Below are 25,183 nucleotides of genomic sequence, written 5' to 3'. Positions count from 1 at the left end.
CCCTAAGATTTTAAGCCAGTCACCTCAACCATTGAGCCAACACCAGGCCTGGTCCTTGCTGATTCCTTGCTTGATGCTCAGCATTTCAAATGATGGAAAACGAACAAACAACATTGGGAAGGCAATGGCAAACCACCCAGTTTAACCATTGCCTCGGACACTGCTTTGGCAGCACCGACGCTCTGCAAACAGTATGGCACATAAACTTCAAATCAAATGGATACTACATGGAAACGTCAGAAGTAAATCGAGTCCACATTCACTCACACGTACGTCTACCAATTGGGAATATAGCTTTTGTTGAAGGTGGCAAAAAGTAATTGGAAAATGCTTGAAATGACTTATTGGAAAGTATTTCTATTTGACACACCTGGGAGCTTTCAGATCCACACCTGTTCTCAGCTCTTCTTGTGGAAGCTGACGAATTGCCTGTCGAACGTGTAATTGGACACGATGAAACTATTGGATTAAAATCATCCTATTCCGGATCTGGAGATAACCACCAGGGAAACACTTTTTTTGTAAACTGGTAGGAATATCAAATTGACAACAACAAACAACAAAAAGAAATCCCCAAAAAATCAGCATCTCCACCTTTTTTACTGGTATGTGTGAGGGCATCCGAAGATATTGTTCTGAAAATGACGAGGGGTTAATCAAGTTGTTTCATTATTATCATTATTGCAATTAATCATTATTATCATTATTGCAATTAATGTCGTTGTTTCATAATTATTGTCAGCATAAGGCGTTTTGTAGCACCCTGTTTCGTAACCTCCAGGTTCGTGCATCATGGAGAGAACTCCATGTTACCCTCGACCCTGTGCCTGTGTCTTTATCCCTCTGTATATAGTGTTCTTATATTAATCCTTCCCTATTTCACTTTCTCACCACCCACATGGTTGCAAGGAAGTGGTGGAACTGCGTGTCTGGCGCACTTCAACATGACGAACTCACTTGTGCAACTTCCAGCGAAGGGCGAAACCACAGCAGATGAAGTCAGCACCACACCTATAAAAAGCCAACGCAAAAGTCCTGAATCAGTTGCTATTCCAGACGGTTGGAGTTTCAGACAGTTGGAGTTCCAGTCAGTTGGAGTTCCAGTCAGTTGGAGTTCCAGTCAGTTGGAGTTCCAGTCAGTTGAAGTCCAGTCAGTTGAAGTCCAGTCAGTTGAAGTCCAGTCAGTTGGAGTTCCAGTCAGTTGGAGTTCCCATCAATCAGTTGGAGTTCCGGTCAGTTGGAGTCCAGTCAGTTGGAGTTCCAGTTCCGTCAAGGGTGTGTGCCAGTCCCAGTTGCAGCTCGTGAGAGTCAGTCACAGTTCAGTTCTGGTGGAGCGTGAGAAGTTGGAGTGCGAGTCGAGTTGAGCATGCGGGCCAGAGAGTGCAGCATGCTGAGTGCTAGCCACAGGACGAGTCATGGGGTCAGATCAGGCACCCTCACGCCAAGCACCCTCATCCCCTCAAGGGAAGCTTCTATCATATTTTACCATCACATCAATTTCACCTCTTGCATTCGTCTTGTGTTCCCCAAACAAGTCTGTGTAATTACGACCTGAGGTTACATTAGACGAGCACTCAGTTTGTGTGTAGATAAGCGAAACCGATGCACATGCAACATTTTCCCCTTCCCTTTTCTGTTAGTCAATTTACCCCTTCCCTTTCTGTTACTCCATTCTCACCAGTCAATCACCAAAAGGGGTTACGAGACGATTGCAGTGTGTGTGTGTGTGTGTGTGTGTGTGTGTGTGTGTGTGTGTGTGTGTGTGAGAGAGTGTGTGTGTGTGTGTGTGTGTGTGTGTGTGTGTGTGTGTGTGTGTGTGTGTGTGTGTGTGTGTGTGTGTGTGTGTGTGTGTGTGTGTGTGTGTGTGTGTGTGTGTGTGTGTGTGTGTGTGTGTGTGTGTGTGTGTGTGTGTGTTTCCCTGCACAAATCCCATTCTCCCGCCCCCAAATCATCATCTACCCTGGTACGTTTTACATACATATAAATATATATGTGTGTATATATATATATATATATATATATATATATATATATATATATATATATATATATATATATATATATATCCATCCACTGGGACCATACTCTGTGCAGAGCGTTGGTGCTGCCGAAGCAGTCTCCTTGGCTATTGGGTACAATCCTGGACGGGTCGCCACTCCGACACAGGATACCAGCATGCTGGCACTCATTTTGCCGACCTCGGAAGGATGACAGGCAGAGTCAACCCCACCTGGTATTAATTCAACAGCCAAGTGGGATTTGAACTCAGGATACTCAGATCCTAAGCCCACCACCCTAACCATTAAGCCAACACCAGGCATATATATATATATATATATATATATATATATATATATATATATATATATATATATATATATATATATATATATATATATATATATATATATATATATATATATTGTTACAGCTGTAGAAATTCGTAATACACCATAAAGGGTCCTTAGATCAGTTATGACGATAAGTAATTGTGTAGTTAGATTTCCCCACCGTTGTTTAGAGGGGTTTTCCATGTTCACCAGGCTGCGATCTTTTGAGTTAGCCGTTTTTATTTTCTCTATCATTATTATGGACCAATCATACCCCAACAACCAAATCGCCACCACCAACATCATTCCCAAACAACGACAACTCAAACACCACCACCTTTGCCTCTTTACCTCCCCAACTCCACCCCGCAAACATCGCTTCACCGCCATTCTCAAACGATGCCCGCCAACAATCAAATCGCCACCACCAACACCCTTCCCAAACCACCACAGCAAACTCCCACCACCTCTGCCTTTCGACCACACGTCATGGCATTGGCTGTGAATGCGTTCCTTTCGCCTCGAAAAGTGGATCAGGAATGCTTCACGCCCCCACATCCCCTATGTCTGGCTGTGTCTGTGCCAGTGGGGTTCCCATCGTAGCAGCATTCATTAGCAGCATCGGTGTCCCAAATGACTCAGATTGCTGCTGAGCCGTATCCATCGCTCGTGCCTGATCGACTACCTTGTCAAGAGTGGGTTGCGCTTTCTCTAGTAAGCGTTGCCGTATGTGGGCTGATCTGAGTCCTTGGATGAATGCCTCCCGTGTGGCTTCCTTTCGGTGTTCCTCGGCGCTTACGGCCCGGAAGCTGCAGTCTTTTCCCAGCTGGTTCAGAGCTTGCAGGAACTGATCGATTGTCTCCCCGGCTGCTTGCTTGCGTGTGTTGAGAAGATGTCGTATGTATACCTCGTTCTTGGGCTTCACGTAGAGCGCTTGCAGCACGTCGATCGCTGCTTCGTAAGTGTCGCACTCCGAGAAGAGCCTGTACACACTGGGCAAGACATGATTCACGAGAGCGGCAAATTTGTCGGCTCCTTCCTCGATGATGGTCAGATAGTGTGAGAAGGAACAGAACCAATGCGACCATTTCATTTCTGCGTCAGTCGCGTTTGGGTCTGCGTCGAACCTCTCTGGTTTGTAGATCTTGTCCATCGTTGGTTGAGAGAGCCGAGAAAACCAAATGGAATAAATTGAAATGAGAGCGAGAGAAGAACCTTCAGAGTTTAGGCTTTATTCCATTTGATTGGAGCCGCTTCTGTGGGCACACCGGGGAATACAGGTTCAGCTAGGAGTACATAAGCAGTAACGTATACATGTGCGATTAATCATTGCAGACTAAATCTGCGTAAGCACGGAGTTCGATATAATCTCCATTCTCACCAGTCAATGAGCACCTTCAGTTAACGAGCATCAAGTGAACAGCCGATGTAAATGGCAATGCCCCGGGGACAACCACTCGTGCCGCGGAGACCTCCCCTTATACGCGAGACGCACAACATGTGATCCCGCGTCATGTCCCTCAATTCACCTCAATTCACCACAGTCAGCTTATTGGACACAGCTACAGCAACTCCTTGGGTATGGTAACCATCAAAGCGACCAGACCAATAGTAGGTGTAACCACCCACCATTATCTCGCCGCAATCCGGTCTCCGAACCTCAGAGAGAGCTGCAATCCCGATGTCCAAACGCTTGAGCTCAGATGATAACAGAGACAGGTGATCATCCTCTCTTAGGGATAGGACATTCCAGGCACCCACCCGAAGGGACCGCCTCAGGTTAACCCAAGGAGACCGCCGTCTGGTGGACGACACCTCAGCACCACTCCGACACACTCTCCCGCAATCTGACCCAGGGATGTTACCCCGTGGTTTCCCTCCTATCATTAAAGATTGGGGGTCCCGAAGGCTTTGCCCCAATCCCGTCATCCGGTGAGCTGCCCTGCGAAGGGAAGCTGCACCAGGAGGTACTCCCACAGAGTGGGTTTTCAGATTTTTTTGCGTTTTTGCGTTTTGCGGAATGAAGGGTTTTACGGTGGCCGGAGTGCAAATCCTGCCATCAACCTCCTAATAAGAAGTGACCCAACTGCAGGAGGACGTCCGCAGACACAGTTGGGCACTAGATATGGATGGCCGTTGGCTCACAAGGAGCTCCTCCGCCCTTTGACAGGTTTTGTTTTTAATCCTGCTGGGTGTCCATATCCAAACACCCTCCTCACCAGAAAACCTGGTGGGGGAGACGGTTTAGTCGCCGACAACCCGACCATGGAACAGGTTAGTACAGGTTTACATGGTACCTGTAGCAGGTCACAGATCGAACCTGACCTGACCACAGGTGAGGTACGATCGCCCGGTTCACTACCCGCGCAGGTACTTAGGTAGGTCGAGTTTGTCGAACAACCCTATCCTGTGCGGGTGGCCGATTGGCACGATTGTGGTGTGGTCGAAGGACCCACCATGACTAGCTCCTGGCGGTAGTTCCAAGGAGGGTCACGACTGAATTGACCGTTCCAGTGGGTGACGCGGTCACGATTTGAGTTGCGTGGCCGATCGCAGCCGGGCGCACCGAAATTCGTAACACTGGTGTCAGGAGTGGGATTTCAATCCATCCCGCCTACAACAGCAATTCGTAACACTGGTGTACAGGAGTGTGGGATTCAAATCCACCTCGGTCTCCAACAAAATTTACGGGGATCGGACCAGGGGTGTGCGAAGCAACCCCCCCCCTGTTCCCCCCAAATTACGACCAATTCTAAATTAATTCTCTTCCGAGAAATAAGATGGAGTTTCAAGGCGAGCGGGTGCCGGGGGTAGAAATGAATATGTGTAGTAATGTCGGATCCATGGCCCGGGATGGTACTTGTAATTTTAATCCATGGGTGAGCTCACCCTCATATTCTGAGTACGAACTTTGCCGGCAAACGGAGTCGCAAGATGGCGGCGCGGCCGCACTTCTGCGCGGCCCGAGGCCTGAGCGGGCCGCTATTTGTAGCGCAACGAACAGCACGACATGAGGCGAGCGCTCCCAACACCCGTTTCAAATAACGTGCGCAAGGCAGGCGAGGCAGGCGGACATTGGCGGGCTTCGGAAACAATTAAAGGAAGAATGGACAACCGAGCTCGAGAAGCTACGTAAGGAAACGACGTTAGTACATTGGTTGCGTGGGTTTTTGCTACAAAAGGTGAGTGAACAGAATAAAAAAAAAGACAAGAACAATTGAAAAAGAAAGCAAGGTTGAGGTATGCAGAGATAATGAACGAGCAACGACTGAAACAGGAAAAAGAAATCAACCAATTGAAGGAAACATGAGGTTGGAGAATGAGGGACAGGGGGTGAAAGAAATTAAAAAAGAAAGACAAGAACAATTAAAAAAGAAAGCAAGGGTGAAGTACGCAGAAATAATTAAAGAACATCGAACGAAACAGGAAAAAGAACTAAGCTAATTGAAAGAAACGATGAGATTGGAGACTGAAAAGCATGAGGAACAGTGGGAGAGAAAACAAAAACTATACGAGTTTGAAATGAACCAGCTCGAGGGGAGAGCAAAATTTGAGTCCATGGAGATCGAAAAACTCCGGAAAGAGAACGAACAACTCAAAAAGCTCCGAGAGGAAGAACGACTCAAATGGGAAGGAAAATGGAACCAGGAAGAAACAGACATAAGGAACAAGGAGAGAAAATGTATAGAGACGCGGGAGATAAAAAAATAGAGGAGAGACTGCACGATAAAGACGGGGTTAAGGACGAGCACACACACATTGAGGTAGTAGAGGACCATGAGGGGGAGCTGGCGGACTGTTTTGGGACCCAGGGCGAGCAGCTGGATGGCCTCCTTCGGGAACGGAGGGAGACACTATGCTCCCTTGAAGCTGATCTCGACCAGGTGTGTCCGGTCGAGCCTTGCGAGGTAGAGGGGGCGAGTGCTGTGGACAGGTGCACACAGAGCTTGGGGGGTATGGAAGCCCCGGGAGCCCTCGAGGTGACGCGAATCCCCAGCGTGTTTGTCCCGGTGTGTGTGGTGAAAGGTGTAAGTCCGCCCCCATGGGTGAGTGGTGTGGTCACGAGTGTGCCGGAGTGCGTGCTTCCCAGCACTCTGGGTGTGAGTGGAAGCCCGTGTATGAGTGAGATACCGCGCGTGAGTGTCACCCCGTGTGTGAGTGGTGTGGTGTGTGTAAGTGAAGCACGGTGTGTGAAAGGGACAGCATGTGTAAGGGAGATGACGGTCGGCAAGCGGGAGCACGCAGCCGCGTCTCCGAGTGTGAGTGTGGAATGGAGCTTGAGCGCGAGAGTGCGACGGAGACGACGGCGACAGATGGACAAGGGCCGAGTAGCGGCCGTAGCTGTAATGGGGACCGCGCCAGGTTTACCCAGCAGCGAGCGCGAGGTTCGTGCCGTGCTACACACGAGACCGCCTCGTGCGCGCCTGCGGGAGTGAAGCCCGGTCCGGGAACGCTCGCGGTGGATGTTGCCGATCCTGCGACGGACAAAAGCTAGGCTGGATAACGGATTTGGACCGGATAGGTTCTCCATGCGAGCGTGTGTGTGAAGCTCCGACGGGCAGAGCATATGTGTTCATGTGGGGAACCCCTCAAAACGCGAGGCTTGTGCTTTTGATGCGCAGGGTGACGTCATGGCTGCACGTAGGGTTGGAATCCGGCAGGAGGGGAGATCCCTACCGGATGGTACCGTCTAAGAGGGACGAGGTACGCGAACAGCTGCCATGACGTCACAGGCAAGGTGCGCAAGGTGAGAGTTGCCGCGCTGGTGCTGCGCGAATGAATTTTAAAAAAAAGCAAGCCCTGCTTCGGGTGAACAGGATTCCCTGGGCAAGGGGTGGGAGACCCCTTGGCCCAGGGCATAGGATGGCACTAGCTCGGGGGAAGGGTTAGCATAGCTAGACCAGCTTCATGGGGCATGGGTAAGTCCTCATGGAGCCCGTGGAATGGAATAGTAAGAGGGATTGTAGTTGAGATTTAGGATGGGAAATGATTTTTGGATTTGAGGACAGTGACAGACTTTAGATGTGTAGAGGGGATGTAGCTTAGCTACGTAGTGTTAAATGGAACGTGCTGTAGTGTAAGGGACGACGTGGGAGCACGTGGAAGTTAGGGGATGAAGTGAGCAGGATGGCTGAGTTCAGTGATGGAGTGTGAATTGAAGAGTGGAAATGTACTTGGTGAGTGAGTGAAGCCAGCGGGTCTGTGTGTATGGAGTGATTGTGCAATGCATGGTGCGATGAGTGATTGGGGGAGGAGTGACCCGCCCAAGGGACCCCGGGGTCAGAGTAAAGTGAGTTAGGGGGGTTTGTCAAATTGACACAAATGGAGGTCGTTTTGTTGTTGGTGGGAAAGTAGGCTCGATACCCGCTTGGAGGGGTGCAGGAGCCCTGTTGATAGGATGGGAGCGTGGCTGCGAAAGGTGAGTATCGCTGAGTGGGTACCACGGGCACCGGGTTAGTCGGCCGTGGTAGGCCAAGGCCCACGGGGGACCAGGATAGCGTAGTGGGCACGGGTGCGCCCGCATGATGCGGGGGCCCGGGGCGCCATTGGCTGCGTGGGCAGTGTCGTGGGCACGGGTGACCCTCGGAAAGGGGCCCGGGGCGCCAGCCTGCCACGTGAGCGTTTCAGGGGAGTCGCCATGGAGGGCACTTCCCGGTGTTTCGGGAGCTGGTAGGCTCGGAGGCAGTGTAGTGCCCGGGGGTGCCATTGCTGGAGAATCGGCAGAGGGTAGATCCTGCCAAGGGAGCCACGCGTCCCAGCTATGAGACCGTGTGAGGGCACGGGAAGAAAATTGGGGGGCATGGCCCGAAATTTGAGAGGACACCAACACAGGCGACGGGAATCTGGGTTTTTAGAACCAGTAGTTTAAGCAAGAGGCGCTTGTTGAAAGCCCCAGGGTAGTTTGACAGTTAATGGTTAGGGTAGATAGGAAGTGTACCCCTTCGCACCATCCATCCCTTCGCTCTCGTTGAGGGCCGCTGGACCCACTTTGGGTAGGATCGCTGAAGTCTGAGGAGGCCATCCTGAGGCTTTATTGGGCCTCGACACAGGACGCTAGCTCTCCCTCATTCCCCTCCAGGAAGGGAACGTAGGGGTTGGGAGTAGACTAGGAGACGATAGGTTAGCCGAACAGAGACATAAAGGGGGTTAGGAGACGAAATTATAGTGGGGGAAGTAAAAAATAAAAACAATAAAAAAAAATAAGTTGGGGCTAAATTGGGTTTTGCAAATTAAGGGTGTGGGTATGGACAGAGACAGGCAAAGGCAATAGGTTGGGAGGGAGACAGTAGGTAGGTCCGAGCCCGCCTTCCGAGTGGCCAGCACCACCGCACTCCCTCCACCAACCTCCATTTCAAGGCAAGAGGCTGGCCAACTTCATCGGCTGGCTGTTGCTGCAAGGCCTGTGCCGGTCATTTCATCTGCCGGCTGTGTTTGCTACTGCGGCCTTGTCATGCCATGCCTTGCCTGTTCACCTTTGCCATGCCATGCCTACTGCCCATGTCCACCAGCCCCGTCCTGTTTTGCATTCCCCCCCCCCCTTCTTGTTCATTACCATGTGCGCCAGGATCCTCGCGCAAATTTGCAGGGACTGCCCTGTAGGCAGCTGCAACACGGGACTGCACCGGCGGCCCGTGCACCGTTGTTTGTTCACTGCGCCCATTTCAGAAGGGGGAGGCCTTGGACTGCGCTTAAGCAGCCTGGCCCCCTGCTTGTGACTGTTGTTTCTCTTTGCAGAGTCCATCGATCCTGGGCCATGGTTAGTGTAAATTTTGTAAGTTAAGTTGTAATTGTAAATGTGTTTTGCGCCCCCGGCATGTATGTCTTAGCGCCGCAATTTATTTAAGTCGTCCGTATGAGTGGGTTTGTTTAGTTAGTTACTCAGCCCGTTGGTTATTTATTTTGGGGACACGAATACACTGAATGTCGCACTCAGGGATCCGAAGGTAAAACGTACTAGGGGAGAACTTACACATGATGGCACACGAGAATTGACGACTCGGGACGAGTCTGTAAAAAGGTGAGGGGGTAGTGTTACGGCTGTGGAAATTCGCAATACACCATAAAGGGTCCTTAGATCAGTTATGACGATAAGTAATTGTGTAGTTAGATTTCCCCACCGTTGTTGAGAGGGAATTTCCATGTTCACCGGGCTGCGATCCTTTGAGTTAGCCGTTTTTCTTTTCTCTATCATTATTTTGGACCAATCATACCCCAACAACCAAATCGCCACCACCAACATCATTCCTAAACAACTACAACTCTAACACCACCACCTTCGCCTCTTTACCTCCACAACTCCACCCCGCAAACATCGCTTCACCGCCATTCTCAAACGACGCCCGCCAACAACCAAACTCCCACCACCTCCGCCTTTCTACCACACGTCGTGTCATGGGCTGTGAATGCGTTCCTTTCGCCTCGAAAAGCGGATCAGGAATGCTTCACGCCCACTTTTCTTCCATCCAATGGCTGATCATCGGGTGGTGTGGCCCCGCCTCCGAACCCGCTGTGATTCACATATTTGCATAGACGCTCCTCCCTCGGCCTATATAAGCGCGAGCACAACGCAGCTCGTGGCAGTCAAGTGGAAAACAAGTGGGAGCAGTGGAGTGGCAGCAGCAGCAGTGTCGGCGGGCAGTGAAGCGGCAGTGTCAGTGGGAAGTCAGGCGGGAAGTCAAGCGGGAAGTCAGGTGGGAAGTCAAGTGGAAGTCAAGGTGCGCAGTACGTCGGCAGAGAACCAAGTGGGAGCATTGGAGTGGCAGCGGCGGAGTGTCGGGAGTAGAAGTCAAGTCTGCAGTGTCGGCAGGTCAATCGAGTCAGGAGACGGAGCTCGGAGCCGACGGGAAAGGCAGACGGGGAGCGCCGGAGAGAGCTCGCCGACCATGCCAGGGGCACGAAGCCAGGCGCAGCTACGCTGACATTGTGGCTTGCCCGCCATCACGCCACGAGGGCGCGGGTAAGACCCTTCGGTCTCGTGGACCTGGCTGCTCCTCCAGGTTCCACACGCAGTAGGCCCACGGGCACAGTCTGACTCCCTTGCCTTTGAGGGGGTCTTTTCCTTTGCTTTTCTTTGAATGCGTGTTGTGGCGCCGTGTCTTGTAAAGTAGAAACTGTTTAAGTGCATGTAAATACACCTTTGCTTGTCATCGGTTGTAATTCTTGCTTTCATTGCTTTGACTGTTATACGTGCATTCTTACGTATGGCTGTGAATATGTGCTTGCCTTGTCTGAGTGTAGAATAAATGTACTTGTCGAACTGTTTCCCGTTTCGTTGCGTCCTTTCCTTTGTTTGAAAGTTCCATCTTGCATCACGGAAAGAATTGGTAGAAGGGTGTAAGCACCCGGTAAATAATCACGTCCGTTGGGGCCGGCGATAACACTGCTCGGTTATCACTGAAGCACGGAACGGACCGCTTAAGCGGTTCGTGTCCTAGGCCGGCCAGCGGCGAGGTACGATCGCCTGGTTAACTACCCGCACAGGTACTTAGGTAGGTCGAGTTTGGCGAACAACCCTATCCTGCGCGGGTGGCCGATTGGCACGATTGTGGTGTGACTGAAAGACCCACCTGTGACTAGCTCCTGGCAGTAGTTCCAAGGAGGGTCATGACTGAATTGTCCGTTCTGGTGGGCGACGCGGTCGCGATTTGAGTTACGTGACCAATCGCATGCCAGGCGGACCGAAATTCGTTACAATATATATATATATATATATATATATATATATATATATATATATATATATATATATATATATATATATTTGTATATTGTTGCGGGCCAGGGGTCGGTGGCGAGAACGACCACTCAGTGGGGGAGGTTACGTCGTCTCCCAACAACCTCCTGGAATTGTAGGCCGTCGCTCGGATAACTCCGTGAGCCGGCGGGTCATTTAACCGACCGTGGAACGCCAATAACTCGACCGCGTGGCGAAGGTTTATTTTGTCAAGATCCAATGTACCTAAGTAACCACGCGGTCTCGGCTACCGGGGATCCACACCCTCGGAACGCCTGGCCGAACCGGATTCACTCTACCGGCAGCGGTAAAATTACACCTACCGACTACCACTCTGCCACCTACCTTTCCGGCTCGGATGCAGTTGAGCGGGCCTGCCCAGGACGTCCCGGCTACAATGGACCGATTACCGGGGATAAAATCCCGCATAAACTCAGATCCGAACCATGCTGAACCAATGCAAGAAGGGATGGAAATGGACTGGGAACATTTCTACAATTATTTATTTGCAATAAAAAGACACAGGGAAGACTTAACGCGGATATGCAAGTAATATTTACAATGATCAAAAACAAACACTTAAACAGTTTCTACTTATAAGACGGGCCAACACGCAGACACACACACAAATGGAAATAAACCTCGAGTTCTTTATTGGACCCTCGCAGACGAGGAGAGAGACGAGCTGGGGGTCAGAGTCCAGCTGGGTACCTGACCGTCGGAGGAAGGGGTGCTCCACGGTGTGGTACCTGACAATGGTCGTTGGTTTGTCCCCAGTCGCACGTGTGGGACTCGTTCGTGGCGGAGCTCAGGTGGTGAATGACGGGGTGTACGGAGGGGGGTCAGGGTCGTTCTTTCCTTTCCTTGTAGAGGGCCAGCAGGGACACGTTCGCCGCCTTCACGACCTTCTGCTCAACCCTCCGCTTCAAAAGAACTGCACGCTCAACAACAACCCTCAAAGCCTATCCAAGACCTTGCCAGAAACCCGTGGAGAACTTCCTCCAAGACCCATCTTCCTCGCTCCACTCTCAACCACCACAATCCTGTCAAAAACCTCAGAACAACCTTCGTAACAACCCCCTGCCTCAGAGAGTGCTCGGGAATTTTATCGACCTCCCTCAACGGGGCGGGGCTCACTCGAACAGACATCACTCCCCGCCCTGATTGGACAGGCTCCTATGGGTTCGCCCTTTCTGGGCGGGATTTCGGCCCTGGCCGGGAAACCCCACTCACTCTTCCCTGCGGGTTGATACTTGTTGAGCAACAGTATCAATGTTGCAAAGGTCGTTGTGAAAGAGTTACAACATTTGTGGAAGCCGAGAAACTGGAACCGCTAGATCCCGCCTCGGCACATCAGGGTGCAAGAAGGCAGCCGGTTGGCGGTGGATCGTGACGGGGGATGGGATGGTTGTTAGATGGCTTGCTAGATGTAATAACCTAACGAAAAGAAATCGCAACGCACGCCTTTGTTTCTCCCACTCGACAAATGGAATGGGATCTGACTACACACATACTTAACAACATAACTGACTTTTGCGACATCTGTATGTTGAATGCAAATGGTTTCCAGATCCGTAACAATATATACATATATATATATATATATATATATATATATATATATATATATATATATATATATATATATATTCATGCTAACGTTATGATCTTTTATTACAAGAAAAGTCTTTTGTATTCATAGTCTACATTTATACCTCTTGTGTGTCCATTTTATTTATTTATCAGGTTCTGTGGAGAGGATAACGGGACTTTGTAAACACCCTGTAAATTATTGGTGAAGAGGCATTGTAAAAGTGCTACCTTAGAAGTGGAATTAGATGCTCTTGAATGTGTCGTTGATGTTTCTGGGTTAAGTTTGCTCCCCCCCTCCCCCCCCCACAATCGATAAACATGGTGCGTTCAAGAGAAAGAAGAAGAAAATGTACCACCCAACTTCCACCGCCTCCAAAAGAGGTTTCATTGTATTTAAATGTTTGGTCGTTGTTTTATTCATGTATTTTTGTGTATGTGGACTTGATTGTAACTGTCATTAATCAAAAAAGCTTAGGCACTACAGAGCGATTTATTTATTTATTTTTAATCCCCCAAACATCGACTCTTTTTTTTTTTCAAATAGTTCAATATTTTTTTTTTCTAAAACATTCCCTGGCACTCATTGACGAACCCCTGAAAGTTTGACAAAGATCCGTTCAGCTATCTCTGAGAAAAATGGCGACACAGACAAACGGCTCTCTTATAGTATAGACTAGCAAATATAACCCGTCACTTCGCTGACGGGAATATAAAGGGGAAGAGGGAGGGGAGGGAGGAGGGAGGAGAGAGGAGAGAGGGGAGGGAGGAGAGAGGAGAGAGGGGACGGAGGAGACAGGAGAGAGGGGAGGGGGAGAGAGAGGAGGGAGCGGGAGGGAGAGAGGAGGGAGGAGAGAGGATGGAGAGAGGAGGGAGGGGAAGGAGAGAGGAGGGAGGAGAGAGGAGGGAGGGGACAGGGAGAGAGGAAGTAGTAAAGGGGGAGTTAGGAGATGGTGAAGAAGGGGGATGGGAGAGCGACACCTCACCAAGCATCGCTATACACTCCAGGAGGGGGGTGTGAGCAAGTAGGATGAGGGAGGGGGAAGTGGGGAGGGAGAGGGGGAAGTGGGGAGGGGAGAGTATTTGGGAGGAGGTAAGCATGAGGGGAGGGATTCTGGACTTGCATTTGGTAGTAGGACTTGTGGAGCAGGGTGGGGTAGAAGGTAGTATGGGATTGAACAAAATGGGGTACGTTAAAATAGCACATGGAGACCCTGCAGATGTCCATGGGGGTGGGGTGGAGAGGGGAGGGGGTTTGGGGAGGTAAATGTGAGGGGAAGGGGAGGGGGAGGGGGAGAGAAGGCAGCATGATGGGAAGGGAATGAATGTGGTGTGAGGTGAATGGAAGGGAAGGCAGCTCGAGGAGAGGGGAAAGAAGTTTGAGGGGAAGGGAAGGCAGCATGACGGGAAGGGAATGTGGTGTGAGGTGAATGGAAGGGAAGGCAGCTCGAAGAGAGGGGAAGGCAGTGTGAGGGGAAGGGGAGGCAGCATGATGTGAAGGGAAGGCAGCGTGAGGAGAAGGGAACTTCATTTATTATTATAGATAACAGCAAGACATTCTTTTAGGATATAAGGGATAAGGAAAGTGTTAAAGGGGTGTGGACCCATTGAGGAATAGTCGAGGAGAGTTTGTGGAGGATGAGGGTGAGATGGCAGGCTTATTAAAGTTTTTTGGCTTCTACATTTGCATGGAATAGTCAGGGAACTACCAAAAGTGGAGGGTATCTATCTTGAGGGTTAAGCAAGGGGATAATATGCATCATCGGGTATTGTGGGAGGTGGTAGAGGGTGAGGAGAGAGAGAGAGAGAGAGACAGAGACAGAGACAGAGACAGAGACAGAGACAGAGACAGAGACAGAGACAGAGACAGAGACAGAGACAGAGACACAGAGAGAGAGAGAGAGACAGAGAGAGAGACAGAGACAGAGAGAGAGACAGAGAGACAGAGAGACAGAGAGACAGAGAGACAGAGAGACAGAGAGACAGAGACAGAGACAGAGAGAGAGACAGACAGAGACAGAGACAGAGAGAGATAAGCGTGGTGTTAGCGGATATCTTTAACAGCTCATTGGAATCAGCACAGAGAACAAAGGATTGAAGAGTAGCAAATGCAACACCATTCCGAAACAAAGATTCCCGAGAAGAATTGGGGAACTATAGACCTTGATTGCAGTTGTGGGAAAGGTGTTGGAGACATCAATTTAGGATTAACATATAGGGAAACTTTTGAATAATTTCAAACAAAATTAAAGGTAGTTAGCAGGGATCTACCAAAGTGAGATCATGTTTAACAAGTTTATTGGAGTTTTTCGAAGTGTTTCTGATTGGGTTGTTGAGGGAATGGGAGTGGAAGTCGTACATCTTGACCTTCAGAAGGCATTTGATTTGATAAGGTACCATATTGGAGATTGTTTGCCAATGTGAGGGCTTGCGGAGTGGCTGGTCAGGTAGCAAACTGGATTGGAAACTGGCTTAGTGGTCGGAAGCAAAGAGTGCCTGTGAGTGGGAGGATGTCTGCCTGGAAAGATGTAAGTATTGGCCTGTGGGATACCTCAGGGATCAGCTCTGGGACATGATTGTTATTCATCATTTACATCAATGATTTGGGTTGTGGGGTTAAGAGTCAGAGGTCTTTCAGTCGGAGAGCGGTTAATACGTAGAAAGGTATCCCCGGAAAGCTAGTGGAAGCGGAGGGGTGAATATAGATGATGATACTGGGGTTTCTTCAGCGAAGAGGCATGATGGGTCAAATGGCCTCATCCTCACTCCTGCGCCAAAGTTCCTTATGTATCCTTGTGCGAGGTTGCTTTCCTGAGGGAGAAAGAAACATGGCGCATCATTTGTTTCAAATTTGTATGGATGACATGAGCACTCATCTTTTATTCCAAGATACCAGCGATCTCTGAGTTCCGAAGGAAGGGCAGTGATGCATTCGAGACAATATGGACAATATGGACAATATGGACAATATGGACAATATGGACAATATGGACAATATGGACAATATGGAGGGTTTTCAGAGCTATCCCAGAATGCCGTGCACGCAGCCATGTTGGTTGTGTTTACTTCCCTGGAAACGATAGAGCATCAGAAGGTCCACAAATCGAGCACGTTTCTCTCGTTATTCTCACTTAATTGCAAGGAAGGTGATTACGCAAATTATTTGCCCTTCTTGTTGGACTTTTCTGGCTTATCTTGCCAAACAATATGGCGCCCAAGCATTGCATCATGGATACTGAAACTCCTCTATAACCAGTCAAAGTAATCTCGAGATAGAAGGTCAGTTTAATACAAAGCAAGGAAGAACTGAAATAACAAACGAAGCTTTCACACCGCGATGAAAATAATAATTTCTTGCGGTGTAGTCGGCGTACCAAGAGTTGACTAAGGGGTGTAAATGTGTTTTTAAGAATATTTTATCATTCCTTTCTCGAACTTGAATATATGTTCATTATGTGATGTAATTTTACAACTAAGCTTAATTCGGTGCATTAAAACAAACACCAGGAAGTGTAGTATCGAATTTGTTATTCATTTCCCCTTTTTTTTTGTTCGTTGACAAAACAAATTACGTTGTTGGTTTTTACAAGAAGCTGCAGATTCGCTGTTGGTGAAGGATGTTTTAATGATATAACGTTCGTGGAAATGGAAAAAAAAATGACGATGTTGTCCGTGACGAGGCCTGTTGTGATGATTCGGAATTGTTGAATGGAGGGAATGATTAATCAAAGCAATGAAGAAGGAACAGATCGTCAAATGTCAGTTTTCCGAGTGGTACCCAAGGTTTAAAAAACACACCATCAAGAGGTGAGAGAACTTGACTTGGTAATCAAGTGTTTTTCTTTGAAGTGACGGTGTTGATGCGAGAGGGAGTTGGATGGTACGAGGTACAGTGTCGGTACGAGGTACAGTGTCGGTACGAGGTACAGTGTCGGTACGAGGTACAGTGTCGGTACGAGGTACAGTGTCGGTACGAGGTGCAGTGTCGGTACGAGGTACAGTGTCGGTACGAGGTACAGTGTCGGTACGAGGTACAGTGTCGGTACGAGGTACTGTGTCGGTACGAGGTACTGTGTCGGTACGAGGTACTGTGTCGGTACGAGGTACTGTGTCGGTACGAGGTGCTGTGTCGGTACGAGGTGCAGTGTCGGTACGAGGTGCTGTGTCGGTACGAGGTGCTGTGTCGGTACGAGGTACAGTGTCGGTACGAGGCGCAGTGTCGGTCCGAGGCGCAGTGTCGGTCCGAGGCGCAGTGTCGGTACGAGGCGCAGTGTCGGTACGAGGCGCAGTGTCGGTACGAGGCGCAGTGTCGGTACGAGGCGCTGTGTCGGTCCGAGGCGCTGTGTCGGTCCGAGGCGCAGTGTCGGTCCGAGGCGCAGTGTCGGTCCGAGGCGCAGTGTCGGTCCGAGGCGCAGTGTCGGTCCGAGGCGCAGTGTCGGTCCGAGGCGCAGTGTCGGTCCGAGGCGCAGTGTCGGTCCGAGGCGCAGTGTCGGTCCGAGGCGCAGTGTCGGTCCGAGGCGCAGTGTCGGTCCGAGGCGCAGTGTCGGTCCGAGGCGCAGTGTCGGTCCGAGGCGCAGTGTCGGTCCGAGGCGCAGTGTCGGTCCGAGGCGCAGTGTCGGTCCGAGGCGCAGTGTCGGTCCGAGGCGCAGTGTCGGTCCGAGGCGCAGTGTCGGTCCGAGGCGCAGTGTCGGTCCGAGGCGCAGTGTCGGTCCGAGGCGCAGTGTCGGTCCGAGGCGCAGTGTCGGTCCGAGGCGCAGTGTCGGTCCGAGGCGCAGTGTCGGTCCGAGGCGCAGTGTCGGTCCGCACAAATTGTTTACATGATGAGCAATGTATTTTTGGAGGAATACGTATATTACATATGATAACGAATACCTTAATATGAATACAATATATACTAAATTGAGAGAATTTTTATTTTGAACATTTTCAATATATATATGCCTGGTGTTGGCGCAGTGGTTAGGGCAGCGGCTTGGGATCCAAAAGGTCCTGAGTTCAAGCCCCGTTGGGCCACTGAATTAATACACCAGGGGGTTGACTCAGCTTGTCATCCTTCCGAGATCGGCGAAGTGAGTACCAGTGTACTGGGCCGGTGTATACCCCGGTTAAAATAGGTGTACCATATCCCTGTGTTGTAAGAGGCGACCAGGGTTGCGTCAGGAAGGGCATCCGGCGTAAAACATGTGCCAAATCACTATGCGGATCATTCAGATGATCCGCTGTGGCGACCCCTAACGGGAGCAGCCGAAAGAAGAAGATATATACATATATATATATATATATATATATATATATATATATATATATATATATATATATATATATATATATATATATATACATATTACCAAGCTTGCACAATAAAAACTCGGCTCGCCGTCACACGATCCTTATGAAATTGCTGTGGCACTTAGCGGACATGCCGACAATGTTTGGGAAGTCTTGGCGTTCCATAGTACCACTTGCATTTTGCACAATGCGTATTTTTGTCATTCCCCGTGTACGGTCTGTCGTCTGCTACCAGCTATGTTGTACTGCTATCCCGTGCATGTGCACGGGTATCGCTAATATATATATATATATAGGTATATATGTATATATATATATATATATATATATATATATATATATATATATATATATATATATATATATATATATATATATATATATATATATATATATATATATATATATATATATATATATATGTGGGTCGACTCGTTGCGCTCGCCTCTCCACACGTCGTTGCAGAGATTGACACTGTCACAGATTTGAAGTGTTGGCATGATTTACACAAATCATAATACAAACATTTCTTCTCCACAAATTTATTTGGTGGTCATCTTATATTTATTTGTGATGCAAGAAGGTCCAAGTGGTCTCAATGGTCAAGGGTCTAAGCTGCCTGAAGGGTGTCAGTGGTCTAAATGGTGTTAAGGTCGAAGGCAGTGGTTCTCAACCTTTTTTGTCCCATGCACCCTTTTCACCATATGTCAGAATGTCATTTCCCCCCTTTCCAAGATTGTCTGACTCAAAAGGTGCATTCCAAATAATATGCATATGATATTGAAAATCTTTTATTTTTTTCTATATTCATACATATACATTTAGTTGGATTTTTTTAGTGGAGATTTACAAATTTAATAGCAATAGAAAATGTTGATCGATTTTAAAACTTGAATAAAAGTAGTTTTTTTTAATATTCATAACTAATTACTTTACAGACTACAGTTACTGAAGCATACTTCAATAGAATGCCAGGGTATTGTAATTCATTTTATTCTGTTGAAGATTACAGTCAATGAGAAACCTGTGATTGTTTTTTTCTTCGCCAATTCTTGAATGCGCAGAGGAGTGCTTGAAAGGGCACAATGCAGGTCATTTTCAACCTCCAATGTACTTGGTTGCTTCGTTTTCATTTGCAACAGAGTTGAAAAGCCTGACTCACAAAGATATGTCGACACAAATGGAAGCAATGCATGGATAGCTTTCTGCCACTTTTGGGTAGGAATCGCACATCAAGGGCCAAAATTCTGTGATTGATTTCTCATCGAACATATTTCTTGCTCCCGAATCAGTCTTCATCTCCAGAAATTCATCTTGACAATCGTCAGGAACTTTTTCAACTGACAATTTAAATGGATTTCGCACTAAATCCAACTCCTCGTCACTTAGTTCAGGAAAATATTGGCTGAATTCATTTTCCAGTGCTGTCAAATGCTGCAAAATTTCATTTTTTGCAAATTCTGGAAGCACTTGGTCTTCACCACCAGCAACAAGAATTGTTGACAGTTTCTCAAACATTGCAACATTTTTGATCTTGACCTTTCTCTTTCAATTTTCCAGCTTGCTCATGGAAGCTTTCAAGCAATCCATGAATTTTATGATGCTTGTATTCCTTCCTTGCATCTGAAGATTCAGTTTGTTCAGTTGCTCAAAAATGTCAACCAAATAGGCAAGGCACATGATCCATTCCTCACCATCCAGCCAGGCAAAAAATTCCATCTTGCCCTGAACTTCAAAAAATATTTTGAGCTCATCTCTAAGCTCAAATACTCGCTCAGTTATATTTCCTCTTGAAAACCATCGAACATTTGTGTGGAAAAGAAGCAAATGATAGCCTGCAACCATGCCTGTACATAACTGCTTGAAAAGTCGTGAGTTGAGAGCTTCCCCTTTGACAAAATCACAATTTGAATTGTTTGATCCAAAACCTTCCCGAATGGAGCTGGAAGTGTTTTTGAGGCCAGTGCCTGATGATGGATCATACAATGAATGCCTTTCACTTTTGGAGTTCGCTTTTTCACACAAACTTGAAATCCAGATTTTGTCCCCAACATAGCTGGTGCTCCATCTGTACAGCACCCACAGACATGATCCCACAAAAGATTTTCTGTTTCAAAGAAAGATGAAACCTTTTCCAAAATATCTGAGGCCTTGGTAGTTGTTTCAAGAGGAGAACAAAAGAGAAACTCCTCTTTAAATGAATCTGAGTGAACATATCTTGCAAACACTAGCAACTAGGAACACGATGCCACATCAGTCGATTCATCAAGTTGAATTGAAAATAAGCCAAATGCTGCGTATTTGATCTCCAGCACAACTTGATCCTTGATGTCAATGGCCATGTCGCTGATCCTCCTTTGAACAGTACTGTTTGATAGTGAAATTGCTGCAAGTTTTTTCTCCAATCCATTTCCCAACACAATTTCCACCATTTTGAGAGTGCAAGGTTTGATCAAAGTTTCCCCAATTGTATGTGGTTTTTTTTTTCTGCTTTGCTATCTCCAGCGCTATGACATAAGAAGCTTCAATAACCTTATGATTCATTTGTTGGAATGCTCCTGTTGAATCCAGCTTCATCTTTTTGAGAGCATTCCCATGAACAAAAAAATCTTTTTGCCTTGTCCTTGTGTTTAGGATGAACATTCTGCAAATGTTGTGTTGCGGCTGTGGAAATTCGCAGAACACCATATAGGTCCTTAGTTCAGTTATGCCGATAAGTCCGTGTTCCGTTCGATTTCCCCACCATTGTTTAATGGGAATTATTTGTGTCACCCGGGCTGTGATCTTTGAGTTAGCCGTTTTTCTTTACTATCGTTATTTTGGACCACCTTCTCCACCACGCCACCCACCAACCACCTTCTCCACCATGCCACAATGCCAACCACCTTCTCCACGCCACCCACCAGCCACCACGTCAACCACCAACCACCCTCTCCACACCGCCTTCATAACAACGATATCTCCCCACCATCTCCTAAACCGCATCTCCCCCACCCGAATAACATCGCCTCACCTTCAACTCCGCAATCGCCGCCATCTTTGCGCCAGCCACGGCGAGTTCCCAGCGAACAGCATCGCTGCAAACAGACACGGGGGTTTCTTTGTTGGCGCCAGCGACGGTGATCTCGCGCACGTCCGCTCTCCGAGCAAGTTTGGGTGATCTCGCGCATGTCCGCTCTGTGGAAGCTTTGCCTCGGAATTCAGATCACACGAGAAGAAGGGGTGGGGCCTGTGGGGGTCAAAGGTCGGAGGGCGGAGGTCAGATCTCGTCTCTCGAGCCCTATAAAAGGCCACGCAGAGCGCCAGTTCAGTCAGTGGTGGGTCGGTGGAGTCAGTCGGTGAAGTCTGGAGTCGGGAGAACACAGGCGGGGGCGAAGTCCAGGAGAGTGGAGGACACGCGAGACGCAGAGCGTGGCTGAGCCTGCTGTGCTGCGCAGACCTGCGCGTTCGTGTGGAGAGAGCCGGAGAGAGCTCGCCAGCCAGCGCCAAACGGTCTGAGGTTATCGGGCTTCGGGACAGTCCGAGCATCGCTGAGGAACGGATGGGTTCTTACAAAGAGCATCAACTTTGGAAGAGCATCAAGACCCGTTCGTTCCTCTCAATCCGTTGCCGGCTGAGGCCCGAATCACCCGGCCGCTTGGCAAGGCCTGGGCTCAACCGCGGCTACGCTAGTGCCGTGGGGACGGGGCATCGCGGGTCGCCCCATCGAGGCACCACGAGGGTGGAGGTAACCTGCAACGGTCTCGTGGAACTCCTTCGGTTCGCCAAGCTCCAAGTTATAAAGGCGTACGGGCCCAGTCTGACCCCCTTGTCTTTGAGGGGGTCTTCCTTGTTTATTTGTGTGAATGTTGTGGCGCCATGTCCGCAAGTAGAACTGTTGTTAAGTGCTTGTGAATAATAAATAAGAGATGGTTGTAGTGCTTTGTCTTGCTCGTGTCTTGTCCCTTCCCGCCAATTCCATTGCTTTTCTGTATACGTGCATGTTGGTGTTTTGCATACGTGTGTGAATAAATGTGCGTGTTTAAATGTTAACCCGTTCGTTGTGTCCTCTTTCCCCATTGAACCGCCGTATTGCATTTCGGAATGGTAGCGGGCTTTTTAATAGCCGATAAAAGAATTGGGTCCTGCGAGGTCTCGCGATAATACACCACTCGGTTATCCCAGAATGGAACGAACCGCTTAAGCGGTTCGTGTCCAAGCAGACCTCGCTGAGGTACGGTCTCTCGATAGTCTGCCCGCGCGAATACTTAGGTGTGTCGATAATTCGGCGATTTGACCCTGTCGCACGCGGGTAGAGTGTTGACTAGGCCGTGGTGTGCGCTTGGAGCACACCCGTGACTGGTTTCCGGCGTTGTTCCAGAAGGTTGCGACTGAATTGTCCGTCCGCTGGGCGAGACGGCCGCCATTGGCTAAAGCGGCTGTTTGCACTCCAGCGGGCGCGAATTCGTAACAGTTGCTTCAACTTTGTTGGTTTCATAGAATCATTTGACATGGCTTTGTGACAAATAACATAGCTCATTGATGATGATTGATGTGAATCCATATTGAATATATGAATCATCCATCGTACCCTCCTTTTTTGACACTCATGATGAGCTCCAAATTCTGTGGATAAAAAAACAAGAATAAGTCAAAGATAACTAGAGGGGGAGCACTCGGTAGAGTGCAAAACCTCCGCCGCCAATACTGCTGGGTCACTCAAGTGAACCTGATACCCTATTCATTCAATTTGACGTCATCAGTGCTCACAGAGTTATAGTTTGCAACTTTCCCTTTTACTTTTAACTTTTACATACTCAATGTATTCGTCATAACTCGATTCCTTGAGACAGAAATTGATTTTACGTGGGTACAGCCACCTGAAGTTCCAAAATCAGCCGCAATTATAATTTTGGCATGTTTTTTTTTGTTGGAAATCACTTATAACATGTAGAAATGCAAAAAAAAAAAAATCGAAATTTTGTTGAAAAAAAATTTGCAAATTTTTTTTTTCTCTAACCATTTTTTTTGGGGGGGGGGGTTGGAAATCACTTATAACATGTAGAAATGCAAAAAATAGAAATCGAAATTTTGTTGAAAAACAACTTGCCAAATTTCTTTTCTCTAAATTTTTTTTTTGGGGGGGGGGGGGTTGGAAATCACTTAAAACATGTAGAAATGCAAAAAAAAAGAAATTCAAATATTTTTTTCAAATTGGCCACCATAGCAGCCATATTGGATTTTGGACCAAGTCCAAAAATCTAATGGCATGATCCTTGGACCAGACCTAACCCCCCCCCCACCAAGTTTCGTCAAAATCCGTCAGAGTTTTTCCGTAATACTGTTCACAAACAAACAAACAAACAAACAGGGGTGAAAACAGTAACCTCCATCCATCTTCGATGGCGGAAGTTAACTATAAATGGAATATTTCCACAGATAAAAAAGTGAAATATTTATCTTTATTTTTAAATTTAATCTGACATTCAATAAACTTCATTGAATGTCACAGATTAAATTAAAAACAAACTACAATTCTACAGATTGTACATAATCTATAGGACATCACACCTTATTCAATAAATAAAGATTATGTACAATCTAAAATTGTAGTTTGTAGAAAGATCAATATTCCAACAGTTTGAGTCTGCCCATCTGTTGTCCCAATTCCCCCAGGGGGGGGGGAATTTCACCCCTGGTTGAGAACCCCTGGTCTCAGGGGTCCAAAGTGTCTTCAGGGTCTTGAGTATCTTTTGGGTCTTCAGGATCTTTTTGGGTCTTGGCGGTCTTTTGAGTCTTCGGGGTGTTTTGGATCCTCGGGGTCTTAAGGGTCTTGGGGAATTAACATTCAAACAGGACGTGGTTAATGGGCATATAGTGTTCACAGCTTCCTGGACTGACTCGTGGCGTCACCGCCTCACCCCTCACCGTGCTTTTCGTTTCTATATGTATAGATTATTAAAAACACACCACCATGTAACCGCCATGTTATTAAAAACACCTCACCTCCCATGTAATTCAAAACAACAGCCACTGTGCAATTCAAAACACCTCACCACACGTCGCACGAGAGACCGGCTTGTTACCTTCGCATTCTGCGAAAGGTTATGTTTTCGTCGGCGTGTATTTATTTATTTATTTATTTATTTGTAATCTTGTGATTCGTATAACTCAAAAAGTATTAAACCGAATTGCATGAAATTTGGTGGGATGATTGGTTATTAGCCAGGAAGCATTCAATTAGATTTTTGGATCGTTCAGGTCAAAGGTCAAGGTCACGAAAAGGTCAAAAACGTCTTTTTACGATAACACGGTCAATTTTTATTCAATTTGCATGCAACTCACGCCAAAATGTTCAGAATTCAACGCCTCATCTTGTGGTATCCAATATGACACAATGACGCCCATACTCTTGTTACCGGTTAGGGGTCAAAGGTCAGGGGGTCACGACCTTGAAAAAATGCGGTTTTTGTCATAACGCGGTCAATTCTTGTCCGCTTTACATGAACCCAGCACCAAAATGTTCAGAATTTAATGCCCAATCTTGTGACACAATGATGTCATAACACATGTCACCGGTTGGGGTAAAATGTCGGGGGGGGGGGTCACGCCCTTGAAAAATATGCGGTTTTCGGCATAACTCAGTCAATTCTTATTCGATTTGCATGAAACCAGCATCAAACGAGATTACCTTCTCTTGTTGAAACGTTGTATTCACCGAGCTTGCGAGTGAAGACTCGCCAAAACGACGTGAGTTGATTGTTGTTTAGTCCGTAGCCCCCGAAAGTCGGGGGGGGGTCATGACATTATAGATATGTGGTTTGTGTCATAAGACCATTCATATGAAACCAGTTACCCACACTCATACCAAGAACAAAAAAAGTAGTGGCGGTAAAGGTATGCGCTCTATGAGTGCCCGTTCTAGTTTTAACTGAGGATAAGTACACGAGTTGCCTTGTTGTCATGATTTACACCAAGCGGAATTCAAACATTTATTTTGCAAAATGTATTTGTAATATTTGCGATAATACATTTTTTAAGCAATTTAAGTTTGGAAAAAAAAAACTTATTTTCAAATTGTTTTTTTTCAAAAAATTTCAAACAACTACCCTGAGGTAAATCCACACGGGAGAGGTAGATGCAGCCCAGAAGTTTGGTATGATTTCACAAACGTTTGAGGGTGTAGTTCAGTGACAACACAACACGTGACAGATGCTGCACAGATATCCAGTATATACTGAATCTTATCATATAGAAAGCT

General features: G+C 47.6%; 1 protein-coding gene and 1 long non-coding RNA gene across 2 annotated transcripts in view; both read left to right on the top strand.

Moving 5' to 3' along the window:
* LOC147032641 (uncharacterized) overlaps window positions 1–25,183 on the top strand; it is a 451,936-nt gene that overhangs the window by 68,131 nt on the left and 358,622 nt on the right. The gene's annotated exons all lie outside the window — the stretch shown is intronic.
* Window positions 16,155–25,183, top strand: part of CDC123 (cell division cycle 123) — a 39,480-nt gene continuing 30,451 nt past the window's right edge. The window contains exon 1 of the mRNA XM_085870439.1: window positions 16,155–16,461. Within this exon, the coding sequence (XP_085726565.1) occupies window positions 16,388–16,461 (74 nt within the window). The 5' untranslated portion in view covers window positions 16,155–16,387. The remainder of the gene's footprint in view (window positions 16,462–25,183) is intronic.

The sequence above is a fragment of the Eptatretus burgeri genome, chromosome 2 (assembly GCF_056783735.1).
Source record: "Eptatretus burgeri isolate ZD-2024b chromosome 2, Ebu_testis_v1, whole genome shotgun sequence".
In the NCBI taxonomy this organism is placed as follows: domain Eukaryota; kingdom Metazoa; phylum Chordata; class Myxini; order Myxiniformes; family Myxinidae; genus Eptatretus; species Eptatretus burgeri.
The sequence above is the reverse complement of the archived record's forward strand: the minus strand, read 5'-3'. Positions and strand labels throughout refer to the sequence as shown.